The sequence below is a fragment of the Scaptodrosophila lebanonensis genome, unplaced genomic scaffold (genome assembly GCF_003285725.1).
Source record: "Scaptodrosophila lebanonensis strain 11010-0011.00,11010-0021.00 unplaced genomic scaffold, SlebRS2 tig00000053-arrow-pilon, whole genome shotgun sequence".
NCBI lineage: Eukaryota > Metazoa > Arthropoda > Insecta > Diptera > Drosophilidae > Scaptodrosophila > Scaptodrosophila lebanonensis.
The window spans coordinates 4080851-4107931 of NW_022060548.1; the positions used below are offsets into that span (position 1 = coordinate 4080851).

The 27081-nt window shown below is 33.2% G+C and overlaps 1 protein-coding gene across 1 annotated transcript in view; it reads left to right on the forward strand.

The window, feature by feature from the left end:
- Positions 1–23581, forward strand: part of LOC115623510 (mucin-5AC) — a 53716-nt gene extending 30135 nt beyond the window's left edge. The window contains exons 3-16 of the mRNA XM_030517889.1: positions 4447–4552; positions 4637–4767; positions 7308–7421; positions 9892–9895; positions 13533–13593; positions 14026–14293; positions 14718–14836; positions 14896–15074; positions 15140–15313; positions 16424–16576; positions 18624–19319; positions 21979–22197; positions 22261–22374; positions 22946–23581. Of these exons, the coding sequence (XP_030373749.1) occupies positions 4447–4552; positions 4637–4767; positions 7308–7421; positions 9892–9895; positions 13533–13593; positions 14026–14293; positions 14718–14836; positions 14896–15074; positions 15140–15313; positions 16424–16576; positions 18624–19319; positions 21979–22197; positions 22261–22374; positions 22946–23265 (2658 nt within the window). The 3' untranslated portion in view covers positions 23266–23581. The remainder of the gene's footprint in view (positions 1–4446; positions 4553–4636; positions 4768–7307; positions 7422–9891; positions 9896–13532; positions 13594–14025; positions 14294–14717; positions 14837–14895; positions 15075–15139; positions 15314–16423; positions 16577–18623; positions 19320–21978; positions 22198–22260; positions 22375–22945) is intronic.
- The last annotated feature ends 3500 nt before the right edge of the window (positions 23582–27081 follow it).

Below are 27081 nucleotides of genomic sequence, written 5' to 3' on the forward strand. Positions count from 1 at the left end.
TATTTTTTATTACAAATTAAACAAAGAAAAATTCAAAATAAGGAAATTTAACTTAAATTTCAATAAAAAAAAGTTTTTTAATTACATTAAGCTACTTTTTTTTAATACTACTTCTATTATTAAATATAAATAAATATATGTAAAAAAACAAGAAATAAATGAGTTCAAGACTGAAAAGGACCAACAGAAGGCTGATAATATGAATTAACATACATAAGTATTCATTTATTTACCCATGAATTTCTTGTTTCGAATAAAAACGTTTAAAAAAATTAAATATGTATATACTCGAAAGAAGTGTGAATATGTCAAATGACTTTTAATCTAGCTTCTTGATATTTTTCGTTGCTTCAATTTCAATAAATAATATATATTTTTTTAATTTTCTACAACATTTTTGCTTTCCTTTAACATTTTTCTAAGCCACTTAAATTTTCATATTTGAAAACGTTGGTCACTCTATTTAGTATTGGTATGCTTTTTATCTCTCACTTCCCGTCCTTCTTTTTGTTATGATTATGCTAAAAATGTTCCTAGTAATCGTAATTTATTGGCTTATGAACTGAATTTTATATTGTTGTTAACTGATCGATGTTGTTGCTGTATATCTGGATTAGCTGTACCGCGTGGCGTTTATTGTGCTTGTCTAGACGGCTGAAGGGCGACAGCAATTAGGTTAATTGCTTGCGGAGTTAATGCTTTGTTTAGTGGCTGAAAGTTATATGTGTGGAAGTTTGCAATGCGCATAAAAGAAAGGAAATATAAATAGAGGATCAGCTTTCCTCATAATTACGTTAATGGAAAAGCTATTAAAATTAATGAATTGCTTTTAAAAGTTTGAAGTAAACCAGGACTTCTTTTATATTAATACTAGCTGAAGACTTGACTGTGCAGCCATGTCTTTGCGTATTGTAGTAATTAAAGCTTTTTTAATATGTTTTTTTTTATGCTCTTTTAAGCTGCATAAATAATGTAAATAAAAACTCAGCCAAAATTGATAGACTGAACTCTGTAAATGGACTTAAATGTGATAAGTCGTTGGCATCGCTTTATCAGACGAAACGGCAAACAAAAAGTGCTTAAAAATTAAAATAAAGCCAAGAAAAGTAAACGAAATACCTGCGCTAATGTAATTGCATGTGTGTGAGTATACGGGTAGCTGAAAATGAAACCAACGGCCCTGAATGATTAATGCGCACAGCGAACAGACAAACAGACAAAGAAAGGCAACCGACGATGTTGCATTCATTGTCTCTGGCATTGCGTGCCGAGTGGCAATTATTTGTGCTGCGGCGTGAGCAGAAATGGAACAAATAAAGTAAAAATGAAATAAAAATAAAAGGCAATTGGCCAGGCAGAAAAAAAACACATATAATGTACATACAAGTATATACTTGCGAGCATGTGTGTATGTATTTCGGGCACATAAGTTGCATAAACGAAGAACCAAGTGCTACTCCACACGTAATAAGCTCGAGCAATGCAAAGACATACCATCTTGGCTAGGGATGTGTTCATAAAATGAATTCAATAAATAATTGTATTACTGCATTGCTAAGATAATATTTTATTCAGTTGATTATATTTACATCTATACGTTAATTTGTTTGATTTGTGGAATCGTGCTTTGAAATATTGGCATGATTTATTATTTTATAACTGATTATCATTTCTTTAAATTTCATTTTAATTTGGTGTATTAAAAGACTAAACAGGATAAAGAGTCAAGTCTTCTAAGTCATGTTCATCTATATGACATGTTTAAGGTAAAAAAGTTTATAAATAATGTTTGTTATAAACGAATTGCACAGATATTTAAAATTTGTCAAAAATGTGAACATTTTCTGTTCTATATTCTATTCAAATGAATTTATAAATATGGGTATAATTAGGGAAGCAGATATTTTCTTAAGCGCATTTTAAAATTTGAACAAATTGTCTCAATCGTATTAACTGCATTTTAAAGCTAAAATGTTTTTATAAATTTTTAATAATATTATATTTAATTTTGTCCTCATCTCTTTATTCTTAACTCTTATTTTAATTAAAATACTTTAGATAGACAATAGTATCTCCTAAGATTACTGGACTTCAGACGCACGCTCACGATACGAACTCACGTCCATTCCTATTGGAAATAGACAGAGAGAGGGAGGGAGAGAGAGTGCTGAATCGGGTTAGCAATTGACTGGCTTAGTGCCCGAGTTAAAGAGTCAGGTTGCGAGGTTGAGGATAAAAACAACTGACGCCATAATTAACTCACTCACTGTCTGTCTCTGTCTAAATGTCCTGGCAGGCTGTCTAACTGCCTTTTCAGGTCGTTGCAACTACTTTCAACTGTCATGGGTTGAACGGCGAATTGGTCGACGCGTCGTGCTGTCTCGGCAACTTTTGTAGCGAGCTTAACCCAATTTATAGCAGTGTGGAACGAATTATATTTAAAATGTCCTTTCTGTTTGCCTTGCACTCGAGTAGCGACTGCTTAAATCGATACGAAATTACTTGAACGCGTTTCTCTTTGTCATAGCCATAAAATAGAAGGCACACATACTTATAAGTGTGGTTGCAATAAATGCATGTACATACTCGTAAGTAGTAACAATTGGCCATTAGTATGGATTTTTTGTTCGTTCGTGTGTTGCTAGTTGGTTGGTACTTGCAACCCTGGGACTGCAACATTGTGTGGCGCAATTATCAAATGGTCGGAGGACATAACTGCCATTGCTGCATTGAAATGCGACAACCACATTTTGGCATTTTGGCTTGGCGCCCAACACGAACGGACCAACTGACTAACTGACTAACTGACTAACTGACTGAACGACTAGCTGGCCAAATGTTTGACTGAGTGGGTGGCTGAGCTGGCAAGGGCCAAGAGTTGGCCCTCAGCGTTGCGCGTGGCTTAAATGAAAATGTTTGCATCTGACAATTAAAAGCACATACGAATATGTGTGAGTATGTATGTGTGTGTGCGTTTTAATAATTGTTTTGCTTTCTGTGACAATTTTAAATTGTTATTGTCATGACATTTCAATTGTTATGGATATTTGATGGCTGCTGAAAGGCGTCTGCATTGCTCAAATCATTCTGAACAATTGAGAACTAGTTAGTAAGTGCGAAAAAATTTAAATTTAAATGCTTTATATTTATATTAATTTTAATGAAACATGCTTTTCTTTAAGTTAACTATAAGGATCATTATTTTGTTCAAATATTTAAATTACAAAGTATGGGTCGACTTTTATATTTGTCCAATCTCTGTCTACATATTAAGGTTTTGTCTTGTAACCAGGCATGCTTCTGACAGCATTTATAAAATAAATGGAGAACTCAAATATGTCCTATACAGTATTAATTATTTGGCTAACACAAAGCTCCACTTCCATAGTATATGTTTGCATTCTCAGTTTTGTTTTATTTCTTGTTTCTTTCAAGGGTATCGCGATAATGGTTTTAATTGAAAAACGTGTCATGTCGTGCCATATCCAAATAAAAGGATTTGAAAGTCAGAAAATTTAGCCCGAACCCTTTTTGTAAAGTAAAACTATGTAATTAAATAAATAACGTGTTACAACATATATATATTATTACAGGATAAATAATTTGGCCTTTTTCCATTTAGGTTATTCATTTAAAAACAAACCAATTGTAATTGGTTGTCCTCTGATCGATTATTTCAAAGTTGATGAAAACGTGACTGTTATTGTTACCCATTGAATGAAAACAAATATGAATATAAGAAACAGCACACTGACGAAAAATACAAATCGAAGGATCAAAATATTTTTGAATTCGGATTCATTCAATACAAATAAATTTAACAGAGAAAGAGCACACCTTTCTTAATAATATTGCTTTTGAACTAATCTGAATATAGTCTTTTCCATAGTCTTTGAAGTCTGTAAATTTTTGCGGAGTCTGTAGGAATGGTAGGACATTCTTCAGTCGTTTTCATTGGAAATTGTTTTCAATAAAACAAAATAAAAATTTGAAATATAGTAATAAAATTTAGAATATATATTAATGTATTAATTTATTTAACAAATGAACTTCAAAATAATTGTTGTGCTGAGTTTAATTGAAATTATTTAGGTATGGGTATTATTTGAAGACTAATTTTCAAAATCTGATTCACATCATAAGTGTAAATAACATTTTATTTCATTCTATGGCAGTTTTACGAATTGGTGCATCAATAAATTTTTTACACTCATAGAAAAAGAGTTGAACAATAAATAACTTAAAAACTTTTCAAATATATTTGTAGAAAGCTAAGAAAAATTTATTGCGGTATCCATTCATTTATACTTGTATTATGTATTTAAGTTAGTTTTTAGCTCAAGTTTCCTTTTATATTTATGAGCTCACACATACAACATTCTACATATAAAAGATTTATTAATTAACTATAATTGCCTTCTCTTTGCTTGCTTTTCATTTCAGCAGCTCCATTCGGAGTATCGGAGCACTTATCGTTGGCATGAATTTACGGGCAATTCAAGGCCAGAGGTTGTGCGACGAGCGCCACAGCCAAATCCGAGTCAATTTGTTGGTTCGTATTCTATACCTCAGTCTTAACATTTGAATTATTGAGCACAATATATATTTTGGCACATACGGTTCCATCTATCGACAGGTCCAACGAATGAGCCACCATTGCCGCGCCGGAAAAAATGTCCAGAATTAGCATATAAATCGCACGAGTTTATTATAGGATCGGAATATACAGATGCACGCCGAGATGCGAGCGCCCATCGCCTGGCGAGGGTAAGTTGCCAAAGCATTCATATTGCGTCGTCCTTCGAGGACATTGTGCAAAAAGATTGTCGAGGGTAAAGCACTCAAAGCACTCAAAACATCAGATGTCATTGAGCTGAGTGCCACGCATATCGAGACATATGTTTACGTTTATATAGTATGCCCAGGAATTGAATATGCCTTAGGCTGAATGATGGAAAACATATTAAGGATACAGATAGCATGAAATTTGTAATATGTATTGGTTTCTTTTTTTTGGAAGGGTTTCATATGTGATATATAAATAAAGGATATAGATTTAAAAAAATATGTGATACAAATAATAGTGTTTAAGAGGATGACTAAAATCAGTTGATGTTGCAGGGAATTGTGCATAGGATTTAGATGAGGGCTAATACTTATTGTACGAGTATTACTTGTAAAAATATTTGTTTCTTTTCTTCAAAAGTTGTTGCTTTCCAAAATAGCTATGAAATGATATGAGCCTTGTTTCTATGTATTGGTATTTGTTCAAAGACAAACAACAAATATAATTGTGAGAAATTCCATTCTTCAAAGGCTTACTTTTCTACATATCTGCTCTCTTGTTTTTTTTTAACATTAAACTACTAGTCATAGTTATATTGAACACAAAATTTTCTAGATCTGTTATGATAGAGTCGAAGATAAAAAGATAAATATGTCTAAATAATTTGCTGCGACTTTCCAATTGTTGTTTGTTTGTTAATTTGTTGCAACTATTTTTGGGCTTAAGCTGAAAACCAAATGCGTAGCATTAGGTTTCTTTAAAATTAGATGCGTCGTAGTCACGTGCCAAACGCATTTGTATTTGCTTAGCTGCTGAGTGCGTGTGTGTGCATGACATATGCATATGCGAGTATATAGTATACTATATATACATATGTCTATACAATTTATGTGTGCAACTGAAAATGATGAAGCAGAGCTTTTGTGAGCACCACGCGCATAAAAATGCACGCCCTGTTGACACATAAAGTGCCAGACTGCGTAGGAAAAATAAAAAATAAAGAGAAATAAAAGTTGTACGCAGTGCTGCAAATATGTTCAGAGGCAGATTTCTATGCATCATGCATATGCATATTTGCAGTGCAAAGAATTTTTTAGGTATTATTTTAAAATGTTTTGTGCGGCTTTACGCCAAGCTGGGCATTGAGGTTAATTCGTTTATGTGACGCCATTGACGGTAACAGCGGCTGGATGTTGGCCATAAATTTTGTACCACAGTCAGTGGTTTCAAATAAACCGCACTAGGAAATATGCTCGTATAACCAAAGAAATGGGTGCTTGTAGGTGAAAAGCATGTGGTCTCTGTGACTAATTAATAATGCGAATACAGCGGCACATGTTGCGCAAGGACATCTCCCTCCATCTCACATAAGTGAGTGTTATTGTGTGCGTGTGTGCGTCTGTGTGTGTGTGTGTGTGTGGGGAAGTGGAAGTGTGTGTACTATCACAATACATAATTAATTGAGTTCATTCTGCTCATTGTCATTGCGCTCAGGTGCCAAGGCGTAGCATGCAGCATACGGTGTCTGCTTAATACTGATGAGTTGCTAATTAAGTGCGCACACTTCATATTGATTAATGATATATACTAATTATATTGAGGAATTCAATTCGCTGAACTGCCAATTTCTATTCTAAATATGATGGGACAAAATTGTAAAGCTTTTTTTCAATCAAATTTGTTTTAGAATCCCAAATGATCTGGCGAATAAAACTCTTTTAATAAGATTATTTTAAACTAGCTTAACAGGCAAATAATATGAAAATAACGACTAAAAGCAACACAAATCTTATACCTAAATGTAATTTTCTTATATAACAAACTTATTTAAAGTCATTTTTCCAAGCATGCTTGTCAAATAACACAGATTTGTGTGCAAATTTTTGGCATGTCTAACAATATATTAAGCCAGTTTAAATTTTTGTATTGTAAGAATTATTCGGCACAAACTAAATCCTAAAAGTATTATTGATTAAATGGTTGGTTTCTATTCAACGGGAATTTCTTTCGCGTCAAGAAAGTGAACTGATTTTGTTTTCGCCCAATTTTTTTATTTTGTAAAAGCATTGTCGCAGACTGGGAAAATTCCCAAGGAAAGCAATGAAATTTAAATAATACAAAAAATTCCAAAAAATTTAGATAAAGAAGAAATTGAGAATTGGCCATTGGTCGTGGCTTTTCGCCATGCTGTTTTCCGCGCCTCTTGCCTCTACGCGGAAAGCCACGGAAAAAGTTGCCTGCACAAATCCGGTTGCGTAAATCCAGCTGAAATAAAAAATATGTTTGCGGTCTTAAAACATTTGCATTGTGATTTGCGGTCGATAGTTTTTAATTCCAGTCAGCACGAAAGTAAAAAAAAAAAAACAACAGGTATTTATGGCTTTTATATTTTTGTGTTGACGTGTGGATTGGAAAAAGTTAAAATAATGGTGTTCACTTCGACAAGCATTTTGTAAAGGTTTTAATTGAATTGAATTTTCAAACAAAGTAATGCCTTAATAAAAAATGTTTTCTCTTGTAGTCGGAGGAGCGAGGCACGCCTTCGCGTCGCAGCAAATCGGAAGGACCACCCGTTGTGCCCAATGGACGCGCCTATCCCATTGCAACGGAGGTCGATGGAACCAGAAGTAAACAGGTACAAAATTGTCAAATACATGCTACATAGTGTACACAACTAACTGTTAATTATACGAACTAACACTCATGTATGTATGTACGATATGTATGTATTAAGTATGCCTGCAGTTATGCTATGCAAAATGTTAATTAAGTTTTAAGCATCTCATTTGTGTGTGTATGTATTTAAACATTTATGAATTATGCGACAGCATCTATTTAAAGCACTTTAAATTCTACGAAAATGCTGTACCTTTTAAACTGAATCCTTAATAACCAAAGTACGTATTTCTACAAGCGTCTCTGGCTTAGATGTGGGTACAAGTTGAAGCATCAACGCCAACGCCAACGCCCTTTTGAATGCATCAAAGCAGCATCCTTCCCTTTTGCAGGATTTTGTGCCTCAATGGCGCCTTGTCACTGATCGAAGATAGAGCGCGCAACAATTTCTAAAAGCGCTGTCCGAGCCACACCCAACAGCACCACCGCATCCTGCATCGCACCACTCCAGTTCACATTTATTGGCAATTTTCTATGGCGCTTCATTGTGGCATTGTGTGTGTGCGCCTGTCTGTGACTTGTCATATTTCACAAATGTCGTTACATTTGTAGCTCGTCTCGGTATATGTATCTGGATTATGTGAACACGCGGCGTATGTGCAATTTATGCATGTTCGTACACATGTCGAAATATCATTGAGCTGGCAGCCAGACCGCCAGTCGGAAAAACGCTCAGCCACTCAGGCAGCAGTCCGTGAGGGAAAGCAGACAGACAAACACTCGACCTGAATGTAAATTTTTAATCTGCAAAACTCTTCAGCATTCGCATATGGTTGGCATTATGATTGCGGATTGATTTTCTTTTATTTCATTTCGTTTCATCATTCTTTTGTAATTGTTTTTTGATGTGATTGTGTGTGTGTGATTTATAGTGTAATTGATAAGCATGTAAGCTCAAGCGCTCATTCATTAAAGTAATCCAATTCTGAATATAAAAAACTACAAAAATTTGTATTTTGAAATTTCCGCATGCATTTAAATCGCATCGATATTGAACTTAACATCAATAGTTTTCCTCATTGATAGCGAAGATGATTTTCCTTAACTCATTAGTGATGACCTTAGAAATTAGGAAATTTATTTTCGACATTAAATAGGATTTATTGAAAAACTATAAGAAAAGTAAAGTGTTTGGTAAATATGAGGAAAATTGTAAGTTAAAAGTTGTGGACAGAAAATATTTGTCGTATATGGAAAAAGAAAAGGTCTTGATTTCATTTGCGGGTTTACTTAAAAAAGGATGAATTGTAAAACAGTCTTAAAAGGTTGCATTTTTACAGAGATGTTTGCAAAACAGAACTTATAGCTTACTATTATTAGTTCCAACTATGCCTAATTGTTACTTTACTGGAAGTTAAATGCCAGTTTTTTTAGTTTAACAAGTTTAAGTCTTGATTGGAAAAATAATTTGGCAAATTTCACCTTCCAATATTTCACGAATATTCGATAATTTAACATACTCTTACAGTTCGTTTTCTTTTTCATTTGTGATGAACTGAGAAGGTGCAAACAAATATCTTTAAAAATTGTGTAGACAAACATAAAAGTCTTCTTATCTTCCATTCCTATACTCCGTATATTTAATAAACTCTCTGAGATTAACAGAAATATTCGAAATTTTTTTCTATTATGAACGAAAACCCTTTTTGTCGTTGTTGATTAGAGTAAACAATTAGTGGAACAAAAGATTTTAATAAATAGATTCATTCTCGACTATTCATATAATTTATAAGCAAACTGTGTTTATACTAGAATTGTGATATCTTTGACTTTACTTTTTCATCTTTAATATTTACCCTAAGATATAATGTAATCGAAAAGTTATACATTTGAAAGTTAGATAATATCTCCGCATGTCTAATACGAGTTTATCATACATTTTAATTCATATCTCAATGGCTTTATAAGTATGTATATTAAAGTATGTAGTATGAACAACTATTTTAAGCTAAATTCTAAGCAATATTTAAATAATTCAGTACAAAGAATTGTACAATATAATATAATAATATTATTAAGTATTGCATGATTAGTTTTCTGATTTGAAAACAATAGAATCAATTAGTTATACATATCAAAATTTACAAAAAGTACTTGTATTGTGTGTATTTCTTCTCTTTCTTTCCGTTTCTTCCATTTTCTCGTACTAACATGCGCGCTCTCTCTCTCTCCGTCTCCGTATCTTTCTCTGTTAACTTTATTCTCTGATCTCCAACTCCCATTTATATTAATTATTATGTGTAATTGTTGTATCTACTAATTTCATGTATTGATACCGCTCATGCTAACATTGATTGAAATATATATATTTGTATACTTATCTTTACACTCAACGCGCAAATGCATACTCTCTCTTTTTCTCTTTCTCTCTCTCTCTCTCTCTTGTTTGTTTCTCGTTCCTCTCGTGATTTTGCTCTTCTCTCTTGCAGGCGGGTGAGTCAAATGGCCTATTCAAAAAGACCATCACAAAATTGAGCACAGAGTATCGCCTGCAATTCGTTTGGCCCAATGTCCGACGCCTTAAGGGCAGCGACTCAAATGTGGCGGCGGCGGGGCAAACGACAACGGCGCGGGCGGCGGCCGGCGATTACCCAAGAAAGTCAATATCATTGGGTGCGATCCGATCGCAGCAGACCGCGCACAGTCACACACATCAAACGATGGGTGCAGGGTTGCCAACGGTGCATAAAAAACGTACAACAAATCAGAAAGAAGGTGCGACAACAAATTGTCGTCGCTAAGCATTAAAATAAAAAAACAAAACAATACATTTCCTCTTAGCGCATAGTATTTTTTACTAAAATTTACTAAAAAAAAATATCAAACAAACAAAACCAAAAAGTACTAAAATGAAATTTCATTTCTTTTCTAAATAATTTGTTTTATATATGTACCAAGTACTTATTACTAAACTTTTAAAGTTAAACAAGAAGAATTGCGTACATTTTGTTTACTAACCTTTTCTCAAAGTAAATGTTGAGCGCGCAATTTTATAAAATCAATTTTCATTTGTTTATTTCAAACCGATATAAATTTGTGCAGTGGCGGCAGCATTGAGCTCAATTAGCAAACCAAACTAAATTCCATATAAGTATCTTGAACTTGAACTAAAGCGTTGAATAGTGTTGGTAAATTATTGTAGCCTAAAGTTTTTCTACTACTACTCATCACTGCCACTCGCTAAGAAAGCTAATATATTTGCCAAATCAAAAATCAAGTTTTTTATGTACACGTCGTCGTAAATTTTGCTTTTCATATTATGAAAAAAAAAGCCAAAAACCAAAATATAAACATACTCACTAGTTGTAAAATAAAATCAAAATAATAAAACTTTAGTGCACAGTGTTAGGAAATCTGTGCACTGAAGTTGAGCTTATAACACATTTTCGATAAGTTTCTTGAAAAAATTTGTTTCTTCGTCTTATTTGTTTTTTTTTTTGTACTACACTTTTTAAAAAACTTAATTTTGTTTTCAACTTAAGCAACTATTTTGAGTTGACGCTTTTACAATTATAGTTTGATGCAATTTTTACTCTTTATAAAAGTCTAAAATTCTATTTTATATAGAACGAAATTATGCTAAATTCCTTACGACAAGTTGTTGTTCTTATCAAAACGATAAAAAACATACAAGATAACTTTTTAGCCAAAAGCTGACGTAAGTGTTGAACTAAATTTCATTTGTATTAGTTCTAAACATGGTAAATTACCTAAAACAAATACATTTTCCTTTTGGTTGGTTTCCGTTGATGCTACTCGTAAAAACTAAACGCGTAAAATTGTATTGATCGTTGAGTGATGTGATTAAACTTGAATTGACGTAAATCATTAAGAATTTATGGTATGTCCTTGACCAACAATATGTGAGTGTGTGTATGAGTCTGTGTATGTCAATGCAATTTTACGCAAACGATTTTATAGCAAAGTGTAGTGTGAGCATGTGGTCGCAGGTTATGTGAAACCTTTGTTTTCATTTCAATATAAGTGTAGGAGTTCTTGGCTTTAGTTTCGTTGCATGACTGAATCGAATAACAAATATCAATGGAATTAGTTACATACTACATTGTTCGTTACGTTCATCATTAAACAACATTACATCGATCGTACATGATATAGCAATAAAAATACATTTACATGTCTGGATTAGTTCAAATGTGGTTAAGGAACTGCAAACAATTCAAGAGACTAACTTTCTTCATACTTTTAGAAAACATTCCCTTTGTGATACACAGGTTTGTCAATAGAATACACATAAGTATGTTAATGAAATAAATTATTGAGTGAATTATGAATAAATGGACAAAGTAATACAGATTTGAGTTTCCAAAGAAAATGTTCGATTTAATACATTGAGAGTATTCTTCATCAGTTAGTGTAGACATTCTTTTTCCCACATGCCGTAAATAGTTTATTTAAATAGCTTCAATATAATAGCACCTAACAAGTTCAGATATTAAGGTTTTCAAAAATAATAGATTCTTAGAATCTGTATTCGAATCAGGCTACGGAAAATAGTCTCTTTAGAAGTTTTTAATACTTTATAGCCCATTTCAAGTCTAATATTTCTCTAGCAGCTCTTAGGGCCTTAATATTTAATCAAGAAAAGCTGCAAAAACACCATAAAAGTGTTCTTCTTCATACTTATAACATATCTGCAAAGCGTTCTTATTATTACTGAAAGGTATTGAGAAACGAATAAAGAAATCATTTGAATGAAGAAGCTTCAAGCAATTTGGATAAAATGTTGTGGTTAGGTTTGAAATATATTTAGTACTATCATTGGTGACCAACACCAGTGCTCAGAAACAGCCAAAATGGCACTAAAAATTAGCAGTACATAAAAATAAAAATGGCTGTGATTTTGATTTAAGTATGTATGAAGAAAAACAGAAGAATATGTAAGGGTGTACAAAAATAACTACAAGTATTTATGATTCCTCTGGAAATATTTACGATATTATTGTCCCTATTTAATATTTTGTATTAGCTAGCGAATACTCTCATTGTAAGATTTCTTCTATCTACGATTTGTCAGTTATAGTACATAGCATTCAAATAAGTAGCAGCTTAAGAATATTTTCACGATCCACCACAACTGCAAAATACTTGCAGTTCGAGCACAGTGCATAGTTGGTAAGGCAATCAAAACGTAAGCCAAATATAAAGTTTTATATACCTATCTGCATATTCAATTGCTGCCTCATCGAACGCAAACATAAAATAGAAGAACTCAATCCATTGCAAAAGCTTTTGTCTTGCGTTTGTGCCTCCTCGCTAAAAGCTTAAGAAGCTTCATAGTATAGCCTGAAATAAATATTGGCTGTAGTGCATTTCAAAATCAAATAAAAGCAATAGACAAAAAAAAAAAAAATGATATTACACTACGCTGCATACTCGTACAACTCAATGATTATAATTTCAAATTTCTCAAATAAAATAAAAATTGGTTTGAATTTCGTTCTATATTTGCAAAAGTGCCTCAAATTACTTAAAAACCAACCGAACACGCTTCAACAAAATTCAACAACTTTTTCTTCAATTTTAGTTTCAATTTCAACTCAATGCCACCAATCACACGAACAAAACCAAAAACTTGATTGATTGAAGCAGAAAACAAAATAAAAAAAAAACTGCCTCTGCTATTCATTTAAAAAAAAGTTCCGATCAACATTTCAACATTTTCTTTGCTCTCCAATTCTAATCAACACTAACCACCACCCACACACCAGCCACACTAACCACTGAACCACCTAACCAAGCGCTGCTTTTCGCTCATTTATTTGCTGTATAAATACTCACCTCTAAGTTCAAACTTAGCCGTAATTCAAAAACACTTTGCAAAGTTTATTCTGACCACTTTTTGGTTTCTTTTTATAAACAACAACAGCAACTTTTTCCCCTTTAGTTACCTACTAAAAGAAATGCAAATTAACAATTATATTTTCATTATGAACTCTTATGTAAATGAATAACAAACGAACAAATTATTAACAATAATGAATAACAATAATGAATTGTTGTATGCCTTGTATATTGCCTTGTATTAAAGTTTCAATCTGTGTGCTTTCAGCTACTCTACATGAGTTGGAGCCTTTGGTTAGCGATACGGATGATAGAAAAACACACGAGAAGTATGAAATGCATTTAATTATGTTTCTTACCATTCATCTTTGTACATATAAATTAATTAATTGAATATCATGCTCACGAGCTTCTCAACCATGCCCATCATATAGACGCTGCCAGCCATCGATAGCGATGTCCATGTCTAATATATGTGTCTCCATTATAGTCGTAGCCAATTCAACTCAATCGATGTCATTTAGTCTAACAGTCTCTAACATCACCCCAGCCATAGCCATATAATACATTCGTTGCATGCAACGCGACGCACCTGCAACTCACATTTAAAATTCGTTTAGAAATGCTCTTTTTTAACATTCCATTTCCCCTTTCGTTAACCTGATTGAAAATCTATTTCTGTTGTATTTTGTATGTGTGTTTGTGTGCTTCTCTTCTCTTTTTTTTTTGATCCAACTGCAACTCGCCCATCCAATCAACAGGCAAGTAACTATTGTGGAGCGTAAGATTGCGGCACGTCCTTTCTCGCAAACAATCGATCAGGAGCGTCTGAATCACTTCATCACGAAAAGGGAGAACTTTGGCTTCGCCGATGCCAAGGATGAGTTGGACAATAAGCACCAGCCACACCAGCAGGCCGGTGGTCAGTTGGTGGTCATGAATGGCACCGCACCGCCGCAATCGAAACCGAACTTGGATTTGTGGTTCAAAGAGATGGTTGAGATGCGCAAGAAGGCCGGCGAGTATAAGGTGAGTAGCCACTGTCATGACTAAATAAAAATGCATAAAAGCATAAGAAGCTTGGGATACTAAGCGGATTTTCAACGGTTTCACTCACTAAAATGCGAAAAAACTACTCTTCAGAGATGATGGCAGTGATAGACTAGTACGAATACTAATCGAGTATCGAATAAGAGAAAATTCAAGATAAGTAAGAAAGTGAACAACAAAGAGAAGACTTGGTAAATAATGAAAATTTATATAGAAGCAACTTTGACCTTAGAGATAAAATAAATATTAATATACAAACCTTTCTTCAGAAGAATAAATAGTTAGTTAATGAGAGTTACATATTCGATAACAATCTTTGTAGCCAAAATAAAAGATTCATTCAACATGTTAAGCTATCATGCGATCATTTATAAATATTTCCATAACATACTTCCGTTTTTAGTGTCGCGGCTGGGGCATAGAAATTGATCCCGAATTGTATAAGAAACAGAGGGATCTTTGGGATCAGGTTTCAAAGCGTAGCTCGCTATCAGCACTGTCTTTAGCTACTACCGTGCACAGGCAAGTAAAATCAAATTAGCTATGCCATATATAATTAACTAAATTTGTTATCAACTTAGACCTATAACCAAGGAGGAGAAGGAGCAGGAGAATAATAAGAAATCCACGCCATTGCAAAAGCCACAAAAGCCACGAGTTCCTGGCCAAGCCTATTTGATTGATAATAAGGATGAGATATCAGCACTGCCAGCACGTTTTAGTAATATACGCCATCACTTGGAACGCACCACAGGCCCAGGTGAGTGGGGCACTTGTTTTTTTAGGTCCAACGTTGTTTTTTCTAATTTTTCAAAGCTCCTGTAGATGTGGAGGAGGGTGCACTGTTGCCATCGCCAACGCGCGAAAAGCTAATGCCTGCTATAACCAAACGTGAGTCGGAGTCTCAACGTGGCAGTCCCAAGAAGACGGCCGTGTCACGCCATGGCTCGCCCCAGAAGGGTAGTCCACAGAAGGGCAGCCCCAAGAAAGTACTTAAAAGTGAGTAACATTCAATTTCCTTTCCATAGAAAAATATAAACCACCCTCACAAGCCCAACAGTTAATTAGAAATTCTACACGCAACACACGAATAGAAAACTCTTCTTTATTTTTATATACTCGTATATATTAAGCAACAATGAAACCAAGAAACACAAACACGAGCACTCTCTAGTGTAACCAAAGAGGTCACAATTCTACACACGCCAAAATAAGTATACGCCCTGTTATTGATATTTTGTTTTTGTTTCTTTTTATGATTTGTTTTTAAGTAAAACTAGTTTGCTCCAATGCTTTCAACTTTTAGTTTGCACTTTTCATTGAAGGATTATACTATGTTTATGTTGTTAAATATTCCTATAAGGTGCACCAAGAAAATGTTTGAATATGAGAATTATGCACAAACATTTTTTGTAACTTGCTATCTCTCTCTAGGTTTTGTTGAATTTTTTGAACTTGCGTTTTAGCATTAAGATATCGTTGTGTACAGAATGTTTGTTAGGCCTAAGTTATCCAAGTATAGCAATTAGGTACAGGCCAAAGCCCGGATTTGGTGAAGAACATTTGAAATTGGATGGAAAGTAATTATTCATATCATTATCAAAATGGCATCAGAACGAGTCGAGGTTAAAATTTTGCAGAAGCTGTAGGCGTGCATTTTCATTGTTTATTTTTCCGCATTTTCCGTAAACTTAGGAATTAAAATTTCAGCATTAATAGATCAACTATAAATGCTAGCAGCATTGACTATCATTTGTATAGAGATGCTAGATAAATATGTCGTGCTAAGTTAAGTGATTGGGATAAAGGCATTATTTGTAGTGTTCCAATTGCATTATATTGCTTATAATAGTTATTAATCACACTACACCCACTGGTAGAAAATGAAAAACTCACTAAGCATATCAATAAAAAATTGTTGAAGAAAGCGACTAAAAATTAAAACATATCACTCGTACTTCTATCATCGATCAAAAAACGCCACCACCACCACAACCACCACCACCAACTGCCATTTAACAACAAAATACGTATATTAAAAAAAAATCCAAATCGAAAATCCAAATCACATCTGCTCATCCGTGTGTGTGTGCGTGCGTGTGTATTCAGCACGCTCACAATCGGTGGGTCCTGGCGTCGTTGAGAATGAATCACCCAAGCGCCAGATACGTTCGGCGAGTCAAGCGCCCACCGCTCGCAAAAAGACACCGACATCGGCGACCTCAGCAGCCTCGGCCGGAAGTGAACGTAAGGCACGCCCATGTAAGTAGCATAACGTTGCGCAGCCCGCCCACCAAGGAATATAACGAACGCACGATTCTTTCGTACGTTATGCGTTCATTGCCTTGTTTCTCTTTTTGGTTCAGAGTTACGATTAGTTCGCATACATATATATATAGATATGTGTCTATATATTTCATGAGTTCATTGGCCTGAGTTGAGTTTGTTACGTTTTATCTTTTGAGTGCCTTATTTGTTTTGCATTTGTTCCATTTGAGTTGCAATCTACTTTGGTTTGTCAAAATTCTAGTTTAGTTTCTTATTTAGACAAAAACTCTTTCACAACTAAAAGCTAGTACGTTCATATCTAAACATACTTCAAATCAAACATTAGTTCAGTGTCTAATAAAAAAAAAAAAAAAACAAAAAATCAAAATAGTTCATTAACAAACAAAACAGTACGTAACTATATTTTTGTTAGATTAGTCTCTGGTCATGCGGTTATTTTATAATTTTTAGTTTTTATTTCTCATAATTTTATTCAATGTTTTTGTAATGAACCGTTTGATTGGTCTTTTGAATAAACATTCTATAGTTTGGCATGTTGAGTGAACAAATACTAACAAACTAAATTCGAATAACTTAAAGCTCACTAACCAAAGTACTAACTAAACAATAAAAACGTAATTGTAAGTAATAATTAATGCATACTAACAATGTCAGTGCCAAAAACTGCAAACCAAATACTGAGTGTTGTGTCTAACAATTTTCTTATTATTTCTTCATTTTTAGTTATAAGTGTACAAAATTACGTACAATGTGTAAAATATATTCAAGTTGTTGTTGAAAAGCTTTATGTATACAAGTTAATAAAAACAAAAACAAAATAACTTTCGGTACAAATTTAAGGAGGAAGAGACTGACTTCACTTAACTCTTAAGTTTAATTTAATTCACTACACTTAAAGCTTACTAAAGCTTCTTGATCTAAATTTAATTAAAATGCCTTTACAATAGTATAAGTATTATTTATATACTTGCAAGGAAGCTTGTTTAAGGTTTTGGACAGATTGTTGAAAAGAAGCGATTTTATATAAAACATATATAGTTATGAGTCAAATCAGCCAGACATATCCTATAGTTGCCATGGTAAAGAAAATAAGAGATCAATAAGACTCGATAGGCTTGCTCAACGTATTGAAAAGTACATGCTATTGCAACAAAAAAATATTCGATTCCTTCCAACGTCAGGGCTTTTCTGTACTGTTTATCTTGTTTCCGAGTAAACTTTAATTTTGTGGAAACAGAAGCGAGCTTACAATTTTTAAAGCATACTTTTGAGGGTTCGCTACATAGGTTTGCTGACTGCACAGCCAGTCTTGAAGTTATTTGCTTTGTAAAAGTGAATGAAAGCGCCAATTAAAGCAATTAAGGTTTTGATAATAATAATAATTGAATTGATAATAATGATTTTGTTTTAAAATTTTTTTGAGAGTAACAATAGTTGTTTTTGATTTAAAAAAAAGCTAAAAACAAGAATGGGGTCATTTGCAATACTTTTTTATTGTTAAATACAAGAATTCGCAGCTCGTTAATATAAATTTAATTATGTATGAAGCTGGCTGAATAGATTGAAAGGGCGGAAAGTTGCACTTACTTTATTTATTTTTTTAATTAAAACCTCAACGAATTCAGCAAGTTTGAGAAATATTGTTTTATGTTCGCATAGTTCTAGTTTAGTAGACTAACACTATTTGATATACTTATTAACAAATTGTCTCTAACACATCAAGAAGAAACAAACAAAAAATGAAAGAACTCGAACGTGCGCTCAGTAAATGCATTTTAAGCTTTTTTTTAAATTGTCTTATTTTTCTTTTTACATTTGACAGTATTTTTGTTTACATTTTATTTTGCTTTTGAAAATAATTAAACAAATGTTTGTATACATATTAAAACGATATTTTTTACATCTGCATTTTGTTTTTTGCATAATCATATATGCGATATGTGAAAAAAATGAAAAAACACATCTGAAAAATCGACTATCCAAAAACCAAAACAAAACCAACCTGCTTACGTTTTTATAGCCACCCTATCCACAACAATCCATTCCCGTAATAAAAGTAGTTCCCTACCACCGCCTAACGGTAGAGTAGCCGCAACATCGACAACTGCAGCTCCAGGCCGCGCAGCTACCACTACAACAACAACAACAGCAGCAGCAGCAGCAACAACAACAACAGCAGCATCAGCGACAGCAACAGCATCTAAAGCTACTGCTAATCAGCTTCATGCTAATCAATCACAAACATCACAAAGCAAGACCAACAGCAAAATTAATAAATCATCGCCATACAAAAGCGCTCAGCAACAACAACTGCAACAACAACAAATGCGTAAGAAAGACAAAGATAGATCGAATATTAGTTGCATTGGTATGGGTAGTAATGTTGGTGCTGGTAGTGGTAGTATTGCAAATAGTGCGAAGCATCAGCAGAATAAGCAAAAACAACAACAACTACAACAACAGCAGCAACAACAACAACAACAACAACAACAACAACCAAAATCAGAGCAACAAAAGCAGCAGCCGCAAACTAAAACCGCAACAGCAGCTGCATCAGCTGTTACTGCCACTGCAACAGCAACTGAAGCAGAAGCAGCAGCAGCAGCAACAACAACAACTTTGGCAACAACATCGGCAACAACAAATCCGGCCCGTCCTGCCACCATCAACATCAAACGGCTAACGGTACCAGGTCAGGATAAAAAATTGGCTGAAAGTGAGTAGAGTTGTCCGCAAAACTAATCTCAACAAAAAAAAAATCAATAAAAACAAAACAAAAAAAATCTCTTCAAGAAACCAATTTGAAACACCTTTATAAAAATTACTAAAAACTCTTAAAGAATTACTAAAATGGAAATGCTGTAAAATGTAAAATGAGATCTGCGCGAAATGTTTGTGTTGCAACTTTTGTAAAAAAAAACCAAATTAATCCTAACAAGCAAAAAACAAAATAACAATTTTAAATACTAATAATAATTGAGCATTTTACACCAAACGATTCGTGGCGCACACACGCATAATTAGTGAACAAGTTATTAGAATTATTATTTACTAAATTGGCATCCCAAATTGGCAAAAAAAAAACCACACAAATTTATTTGAACTTCTGTTGTCGTTCTGTTCTGACCGTGTGGAATCATGTGTGTATTTATTAGTTTATAGATTGGATTTGAACTTTGTACACAAAATTGTAGTTAGTTTGTACCTCGTTATTCCACAGGGTTGTCAACTTTTAAAGAAACAAAAAACACAAGTATTGCAACATTCAAAATTGTTTGTAAAATTGCAGAAAAAACAGAAAAAGAAAACAAATCAATGAAAACCTGATACCAAAAGCATTACTAAATGTTAGTTGTTGTTGTAATAAATGTTTGTAAATGTTGTATTTTCAGCTGTGTGTATATAATGAGAAACGAAATATTATAGACATGTATCATCTTGTATAGTATATGCGTATCATATCATTTGTAGTTTCGCCTTCTGTTCACACAACTGTCTGCCCCCTCCGCCCTGCAAATGCATAATTTTCCTTATACTTACTATTAACTATATACTCGTATTTATGTTGGTGTTTGTAGCTTAGTGTAGTGTTTTATTGCCCCTCTCCCCCATAGAGTTTTCTTTATGTTCTATAATTTAAACACAGACAACACAAGTCATACAAGGACACCAAACACCAAATACATAAAGGGTATTTAGTCAAAGATGTTTAGAAAGCTTACTTGGAAATTAAGCTACAATTTCTCAATAGTTGCTTGCAGCAAATAGTCTAAACACATTTTAATAATTTATCACAGTTTTTTTTTTAATATTACTATCACACTTCTTACTCATTTGGGTGTTCGTGCAATTCAAATGGAGGTGTTTAATTTTTAAAGCATCTGTTGAAAACGAAGGAAGGTTCAGAAAGCTAAGCACTCACAGGTTGTTAAAATACAGAACATAAGTAAGTTTTCAGCAAAGGTAGATTTATATTTATTAAAGGTAAGTCTACACTGATGGATTACTTGGTAAAATCAAAAATTAAAAGGGAACTTAGTTACATTATATTAATAACTTAAAATAAAATATAATCGAAATCATAAATGATGGGCCCCTTTTCGCGAGCATTTTGGTTTAGCAATTACTAGAGTCAGCAACGGTTGCGACGGTTCTCAGAAACCTATAGAGTATGGGATATTTTTTGTTTTAGTTTTCTAAAAGAACAATGGGATACATTAATTATTATGATAGGGCTTGAAGAAGATTGTGGAAAATTTGTTTCCTACGCTAATGGCAATATATGTTTTACCTTTAATTTACAAAGCAATTCAATTTCTCTATTATATCTAGTTGAATATTCATTTGATTTTTTTGTTATCCAATATAAACTTCGGACCCAAACCACGTTGCTTGATACAAACAATCACAGAAAAATGAGAAGTATACACAAATGATAAAAGCAGATAATAATGGTTCCAAATACGACTGGCTTTAGTCGTCGGTTCCAAATTAAACATAACTTATATGCATATTTGCCGAGAAAAATGCAATAAGAAAGCAAATTTTATTCAATTTCTTGAAACTTCTTAAGAAAAAACGTATTATCTTATGTTCTCACAATACTTAATTGAATCAAGCATGGAATAAGTTGACACAATCAATCTTTTATGATTCTACCAAGTTATTATTCCATCAGTGTAGAGAAGGTTTTGAGAACAGGTGCTCTGTCGGCGCTGCCGTTGTCGTTGCGCCCCATACTGGAACATAAACTCCCCCCAACAATCAATAATAAACAAAAACAAAAAACATTTCTATTTAACAATATTTTGCTCCTTAGTTTTGTGCGTGCTTTGAATTTAGCGAAAACTTTCTCTATAACATTGTGAAAGCTTTGCTCTGCATTCGATGTTAACTCAATGTTAAGTGTCTGTTAATTGTGGCATGCTGTTATTTTCATGTTGTGCGCTTTTACGAAAAAGAAGAAATGAAGAAAACATACAAATTGATTAATTAACATTATTTTTTTCGTACTAACCAATTATGTTGCCTTTTAAGCTTTATGCTTAATATGTGCTTCAGTTTACTGAGTTCGTTTAAGTTGAAGCTTTAAGTTCTTACACAGCAATATGTTGACTAAGTTTTGATTTAAGAAGAAACCAAAATATGCTATTTATTTCAATTTTATGTTACAACTTACTAACCAGCAAAAACTCAATCACTAAGTTTGCTTTAAAAGAAAACGAAGAAGAGAGAAAAACTCAACAGCTGCAGCAGCATAAATACTCTTACATAAAATGCGCCTCTAATGAAGTTAATTTGAAAGCATTTACAGCCACGAATACCTATCCAATCGAGGAGCTTAAATATATTTTTTTAATATTTTGCACCAACAGACGAGGGCGAGGATGGTCGAGAGACTGCAATTTCAATTTCCAGCTGCAGTCCACAGCCAGTGCCCGAGGTGCCCGATGAGCCATTGGTGAAATCGCCACCGGAGCCCACAAGGGTTAAGAGTCCTGAGCAGATTATAATGCGCTCGCCCGATCCAGTTAACTGGACGGTACCCTTGGACACAGGAAAGACATTCACTGTGACACAGAATGTCAAAGAGGGTAACACCCGAATGCATTTGATTGTGGAAATACTTTTAAAAGCAACATCTATCATATTTTCAGGTGAGAGCTATAGCCGACCACAGAGCGAGATTAAAGCGTCGACACCAGTGGAAAAACCACCACCGCCACCACAATCGGCACCGCCACAACTAACCGAACAGGCTAAAATGGACGGTAAGCCTTAAAGCACGCTTCAAAAATAAAACGCAACTTCCATAAAAACCAAAACCGACATCAAATGAAATCAACTCGTAAATCGTAAATCGTAATACCAAAAACCAAAACCAAGAATCGCTTTTACAAGTATTTATATTATAACTCGTATTTAAATATATGTATCTGTATATGTATTTATATATGTATGTATCGCTACTCACAACCATCATTCAAACCAAAAACCAAACCAAAATCGAATCGAATCATCACTCAACAAAAACGTACGTTAACCAAACTCTCAAAATCTCAACAACAACAAAAACAACAACACCAGAAATGCCAATCAATATAAGCGTAAATATCAATAATGCGTATTTCAGTATTAAGCCAAAATTTCGCAAAACCGCAATAAGCAAATTAAAAAGAACCCATTATTATAGAAAAATAATAAACAATTTAATTAAAAAGCAAATGCAACAAAGCCAAAACACACATAGCGTAACAAACGTAATGCTGACAAAACTTTACGTAACATAACCAAACACTATTTCCAAAACTTTCCCCCTCCACTTCCACTACTCACACACAGCCTGGAAAAAGGACCTGCTGAGCAGCAGCGGCTGCAGTCCGACCACAAGCGCCGCTGCCTATGGCAAAACTTTAACGCCTTATGCCCAGGGCCCCCAACCGGGCGGCGCCGTGCGCTGCGATACGTCCAAGTTGGCCGGTGAGGGAGTTATCGACGCCATCGCGACCACCACCACAACCACCTCGTCCTCGTTATCGACGGCGACCACCACAAACACGGCATCGACTGCACGCACCACGGCCGCCGATGTGCTGGAAAAGGCTCGTGACCGTTTCGATCGCTTTTGGGGGGGCAGCAGCAATAAGGAAGAGAATGTCTAAATTGCGATTGTTTCTCATTTTTCTGTAATTGTATTATTTGGAAAAATGATTCCACAACAACAACAACAACAACAAAATAAAAACAAACAAATTTGCGTGTTTTCAATGCAAATTGTATTTGAAAACCCAATAACACATACTATATGAGCAAATACTTATATATGCGAGTACGATTTACTAAGAAAATGCCGCCTAAAGCAAACAAAACAAAACAAACTCAAATACACACACCCAATAATAACAGCATACATAGACACATACACAAACATTACTCTTATAATCCTACAAAGTATTTACAGTTGGTCATTTAAAAGGTTATGAGGTCAAGATAATTTAAATGTCCAGGCAATTAAAAAAAAAAAGCTGGATAAATTCGAAATATTTAATTTTAAATTGTTAAAGTTTATTTCATAAAGGCACTTTAAAAGTGTATTTTGAAATTGCCTAAAGAACATATATTTATTTTAATTTTACTATAATGATTGAGATATACAAGTACTTTTGTCATCTCCACTCTCAGCCACTCATCAATTTCAAAAGCCTTTCAAACATCAGGGTATAGTTCGTAAAATTAAGTTTCTTTTTGTCGATATTTATACGACTTTTTTAATAAAAATTTGTATGGAATAATATAATAATGCCTTTGGGTCCATTGGCATTCGCTTGCATGTGGGTTTCACCGAAACTGCTAAAAATATTTAAATTGTGAATGTATAATTGAGAGTTCAAATTGTAAATCAAAGATGAAAGTGTCAACATCTGGTTGCCCTGTTAGTTAAGTTGGAGGCAACCCTTTGGAGTAATTTACCAAACGAGATCCCCCACTAAAATTGAATCAAGAAACCTAAAAGTTGAGGACTTAAAATTAAGGAAAGCCAGAAAGGTTGTATTCCTAATCATTCTTATCGCTCGATAATTTGTTTTCATTTCGGAAATTGAAATTAAAGATTGTAACTTCCTAAGTGGCCAACTGCTTGTATTTGAAAATACTTTTAACACTCATGTACTATCTAACTCTATCTCTCAGTCTATATCTTTGGGACTTGCTTTCTTAGCAGGAGAACGAAATAAATCACTAGTTTTCAAATTTATCCTGAGCATTTAGGCTGTTCGATGTCAAGCAGCAGTAAGAGGAAATTATAGCGAGCATATAAAAGTAATCATTTTAGAGTAGAAGAAAGGAAACTTTCAAATAGAAATGATTTGCACACAATTTCCAATTACTGTTGGCAGCTCATTACAAATAAAGCAATGGTCTTCAAGCAATTTGGTCAGGCACGAGCTTCACCTATACAAGAAACTACTTATATTCAAGTAAAGCAAAACACCAGAAACACTTACTTTCACTGCCTACCCCTTAAGTACCCACACAACAAGAACAAGAGTAAAGTAAAACTATTGTATACGTTGCAATAAAAGTGAACCTTGTAATAAAAAGAAAATCATTAAACCCAAGACATGCATTCAAAACAGGGCTAAACATCACCACAGAGACCCGTCCAAAAAGTGAGCAATGTATAAAAGTCAAGGACAACACAAACTTGCAACTCACATTTTTGTAATTTCCATGAAAAAAAGAGAGATTCAAATTAAAAAAAAACACACATTAAACTAAAGGCAATATGCAGAGCATTGGGTTATTGCATAAGGTGATCCGTCAACAGTTTAAGAAATTAAAAATAATAGTTTTTGCACATGAAATACAAATACGAAAATGATATTTATGATACATAATTTAAGTGATTTTGGCTAATACAAGACATACAGAAAGGCAATGATGGTTAATAAAGAGACGACATTAAAAATATAATATGAAATGCGAAATGCTAACAAAATTCTATATACAATACATATAGTGTGTAATTTAGGAAGCTTTGAAGTACATAATTGAGAAACTAGTTTGCGGCATATCTCCACATTATAAATACGTACGTAAAAATTGAGACCTATTTGAAAGCGAAAAGTTGCGATTTTTAAATAAAATTATGTGTGTTGTTTGCAAATGAAGGGATCGAGTAAACAGCACTTAAATTTATTTTCAAGTACAAAGAAGACAAATGTATTTAAATTATTACAAAAACAGAAACTATGCTTAGTTTGCATTCAGTTCTACCTAAGTTGTAGGCTAACCTCAACTCAACACTTAAGTTCATTGAAATGAAGAGCCTAAGTGTTAAACAAATCTTAGTAATGTGTAGTTTAAAATGAAAACTGAAGTTAAAATTTCAATACAATAAGTTTTGTGATTAACTTCAGTATTGAGCTTAATTGTTGCTTGCATATATTTTTATTAAAAAAGTACCCACAAAAAAAAAAAAAAGGAAAACAAAAAAAGACATACACTCAGACGCTTCAGTGGTATTTATTAAACAGTTAAACACTTTTTATATATTTTTCATGATGAAACTGTTTGTTATTCGAAACTGTTGAGTTACAAAATAAACTTAAATGTTACCATATGCATATTATCAAGTGCCCCAGCATAAAATCCAAAACATAACAAAAGAAGAAATGGCGGAAGAAAAACATTTGTTTAGTAAGTCCATTCTAAAAGTTTTCATAAACTCAAAATCCAATTCTAGTTAGTAATAAATGTAAGCAAACATATAGCCTCAAACAATTTAAGCCAAATAGCATGAAAAGCACACAACTAAAAATTCACACACAATCTACAGAAATACGATTAGTTTGGAAAACAAAACTGACGTACTTTTCAAATTATTTGGTTCGAACAACTACAACTACTTAAACAATTTTAGGCAACTCTAATATATACGAACATTCAAATTATTTAGCTTGTCTACATAATTAACTAAGTACTATATATATATACACAAAAAACATGAAATAAAATATGAAAAAGAAAATTGAAATGGCAGTTCGATTTCAAAAAGTGTGCAGGCTTTAAAGAACAACATAAACAAAATTAATTAAGGATATTTTCAATCCAAAAAGGCATTTTATAGTTTCAACTTTGCGACAAAATGAATGTCACATTTTAAAAATAACTTTTCATGCCCTTAATCGCCTAATTATATATATTTTTTTTAACAATTTCACAATTTGCAATAAGACAAGTATACAACATAAACAATAATGAAACATTTCAAACGATAATTTTCCGAATTGTAATACAAAAGAGGCACACCAAATAGCCTTCAGAAATACAGAATAAAAAACCATATACAAAAAAGGTATATATACTAACAAATTCTCACATAAAAAATACATAATAAAAAACCATAAAGAACACAAGTGATGGTTGAATATAAAGAACATTTAAAAAGTGTATGAATCAAATAAAATAAAACTGCGTATAAACGTTTTAAATATTGTTTTTAATTCAACTCTAAACAGAAGTAAATAGAACGAGTAAGTAATGGCTAACTAGTGGAAAATAGTAAGTAATGATTAAATTTTAATTTTTTATAATACCTGTTTAATTTTGAATAAAAAAAGCTTATTATAGGTAATTAGTAAATTATTTTTGGGTTGCGTGATTACTTACTTTACATGTTATACGTTATTATATAACAAACAACTACTGAAGTCCTTAAAGATGTAGATAGTGGAACTATTGATAGTAAACCATCGGCGGTCTCGAAAACGGCGTTTTATCTACGTTTTTCAAATAAATTGAATTTGTTGTTCTATGATAGTTAATGAGTCCGTTTAGCTCAAACTTTAGATTATGGAAAGTCACTTTTAACTTTAAAATACAATATTTATATAAAAAGGAAAAAAAGTTTAGGATCGAATTTTTCTATGTTTGGTATATAAAATAATGGTTTGCAATACAATTGCTAAGCGTATGGA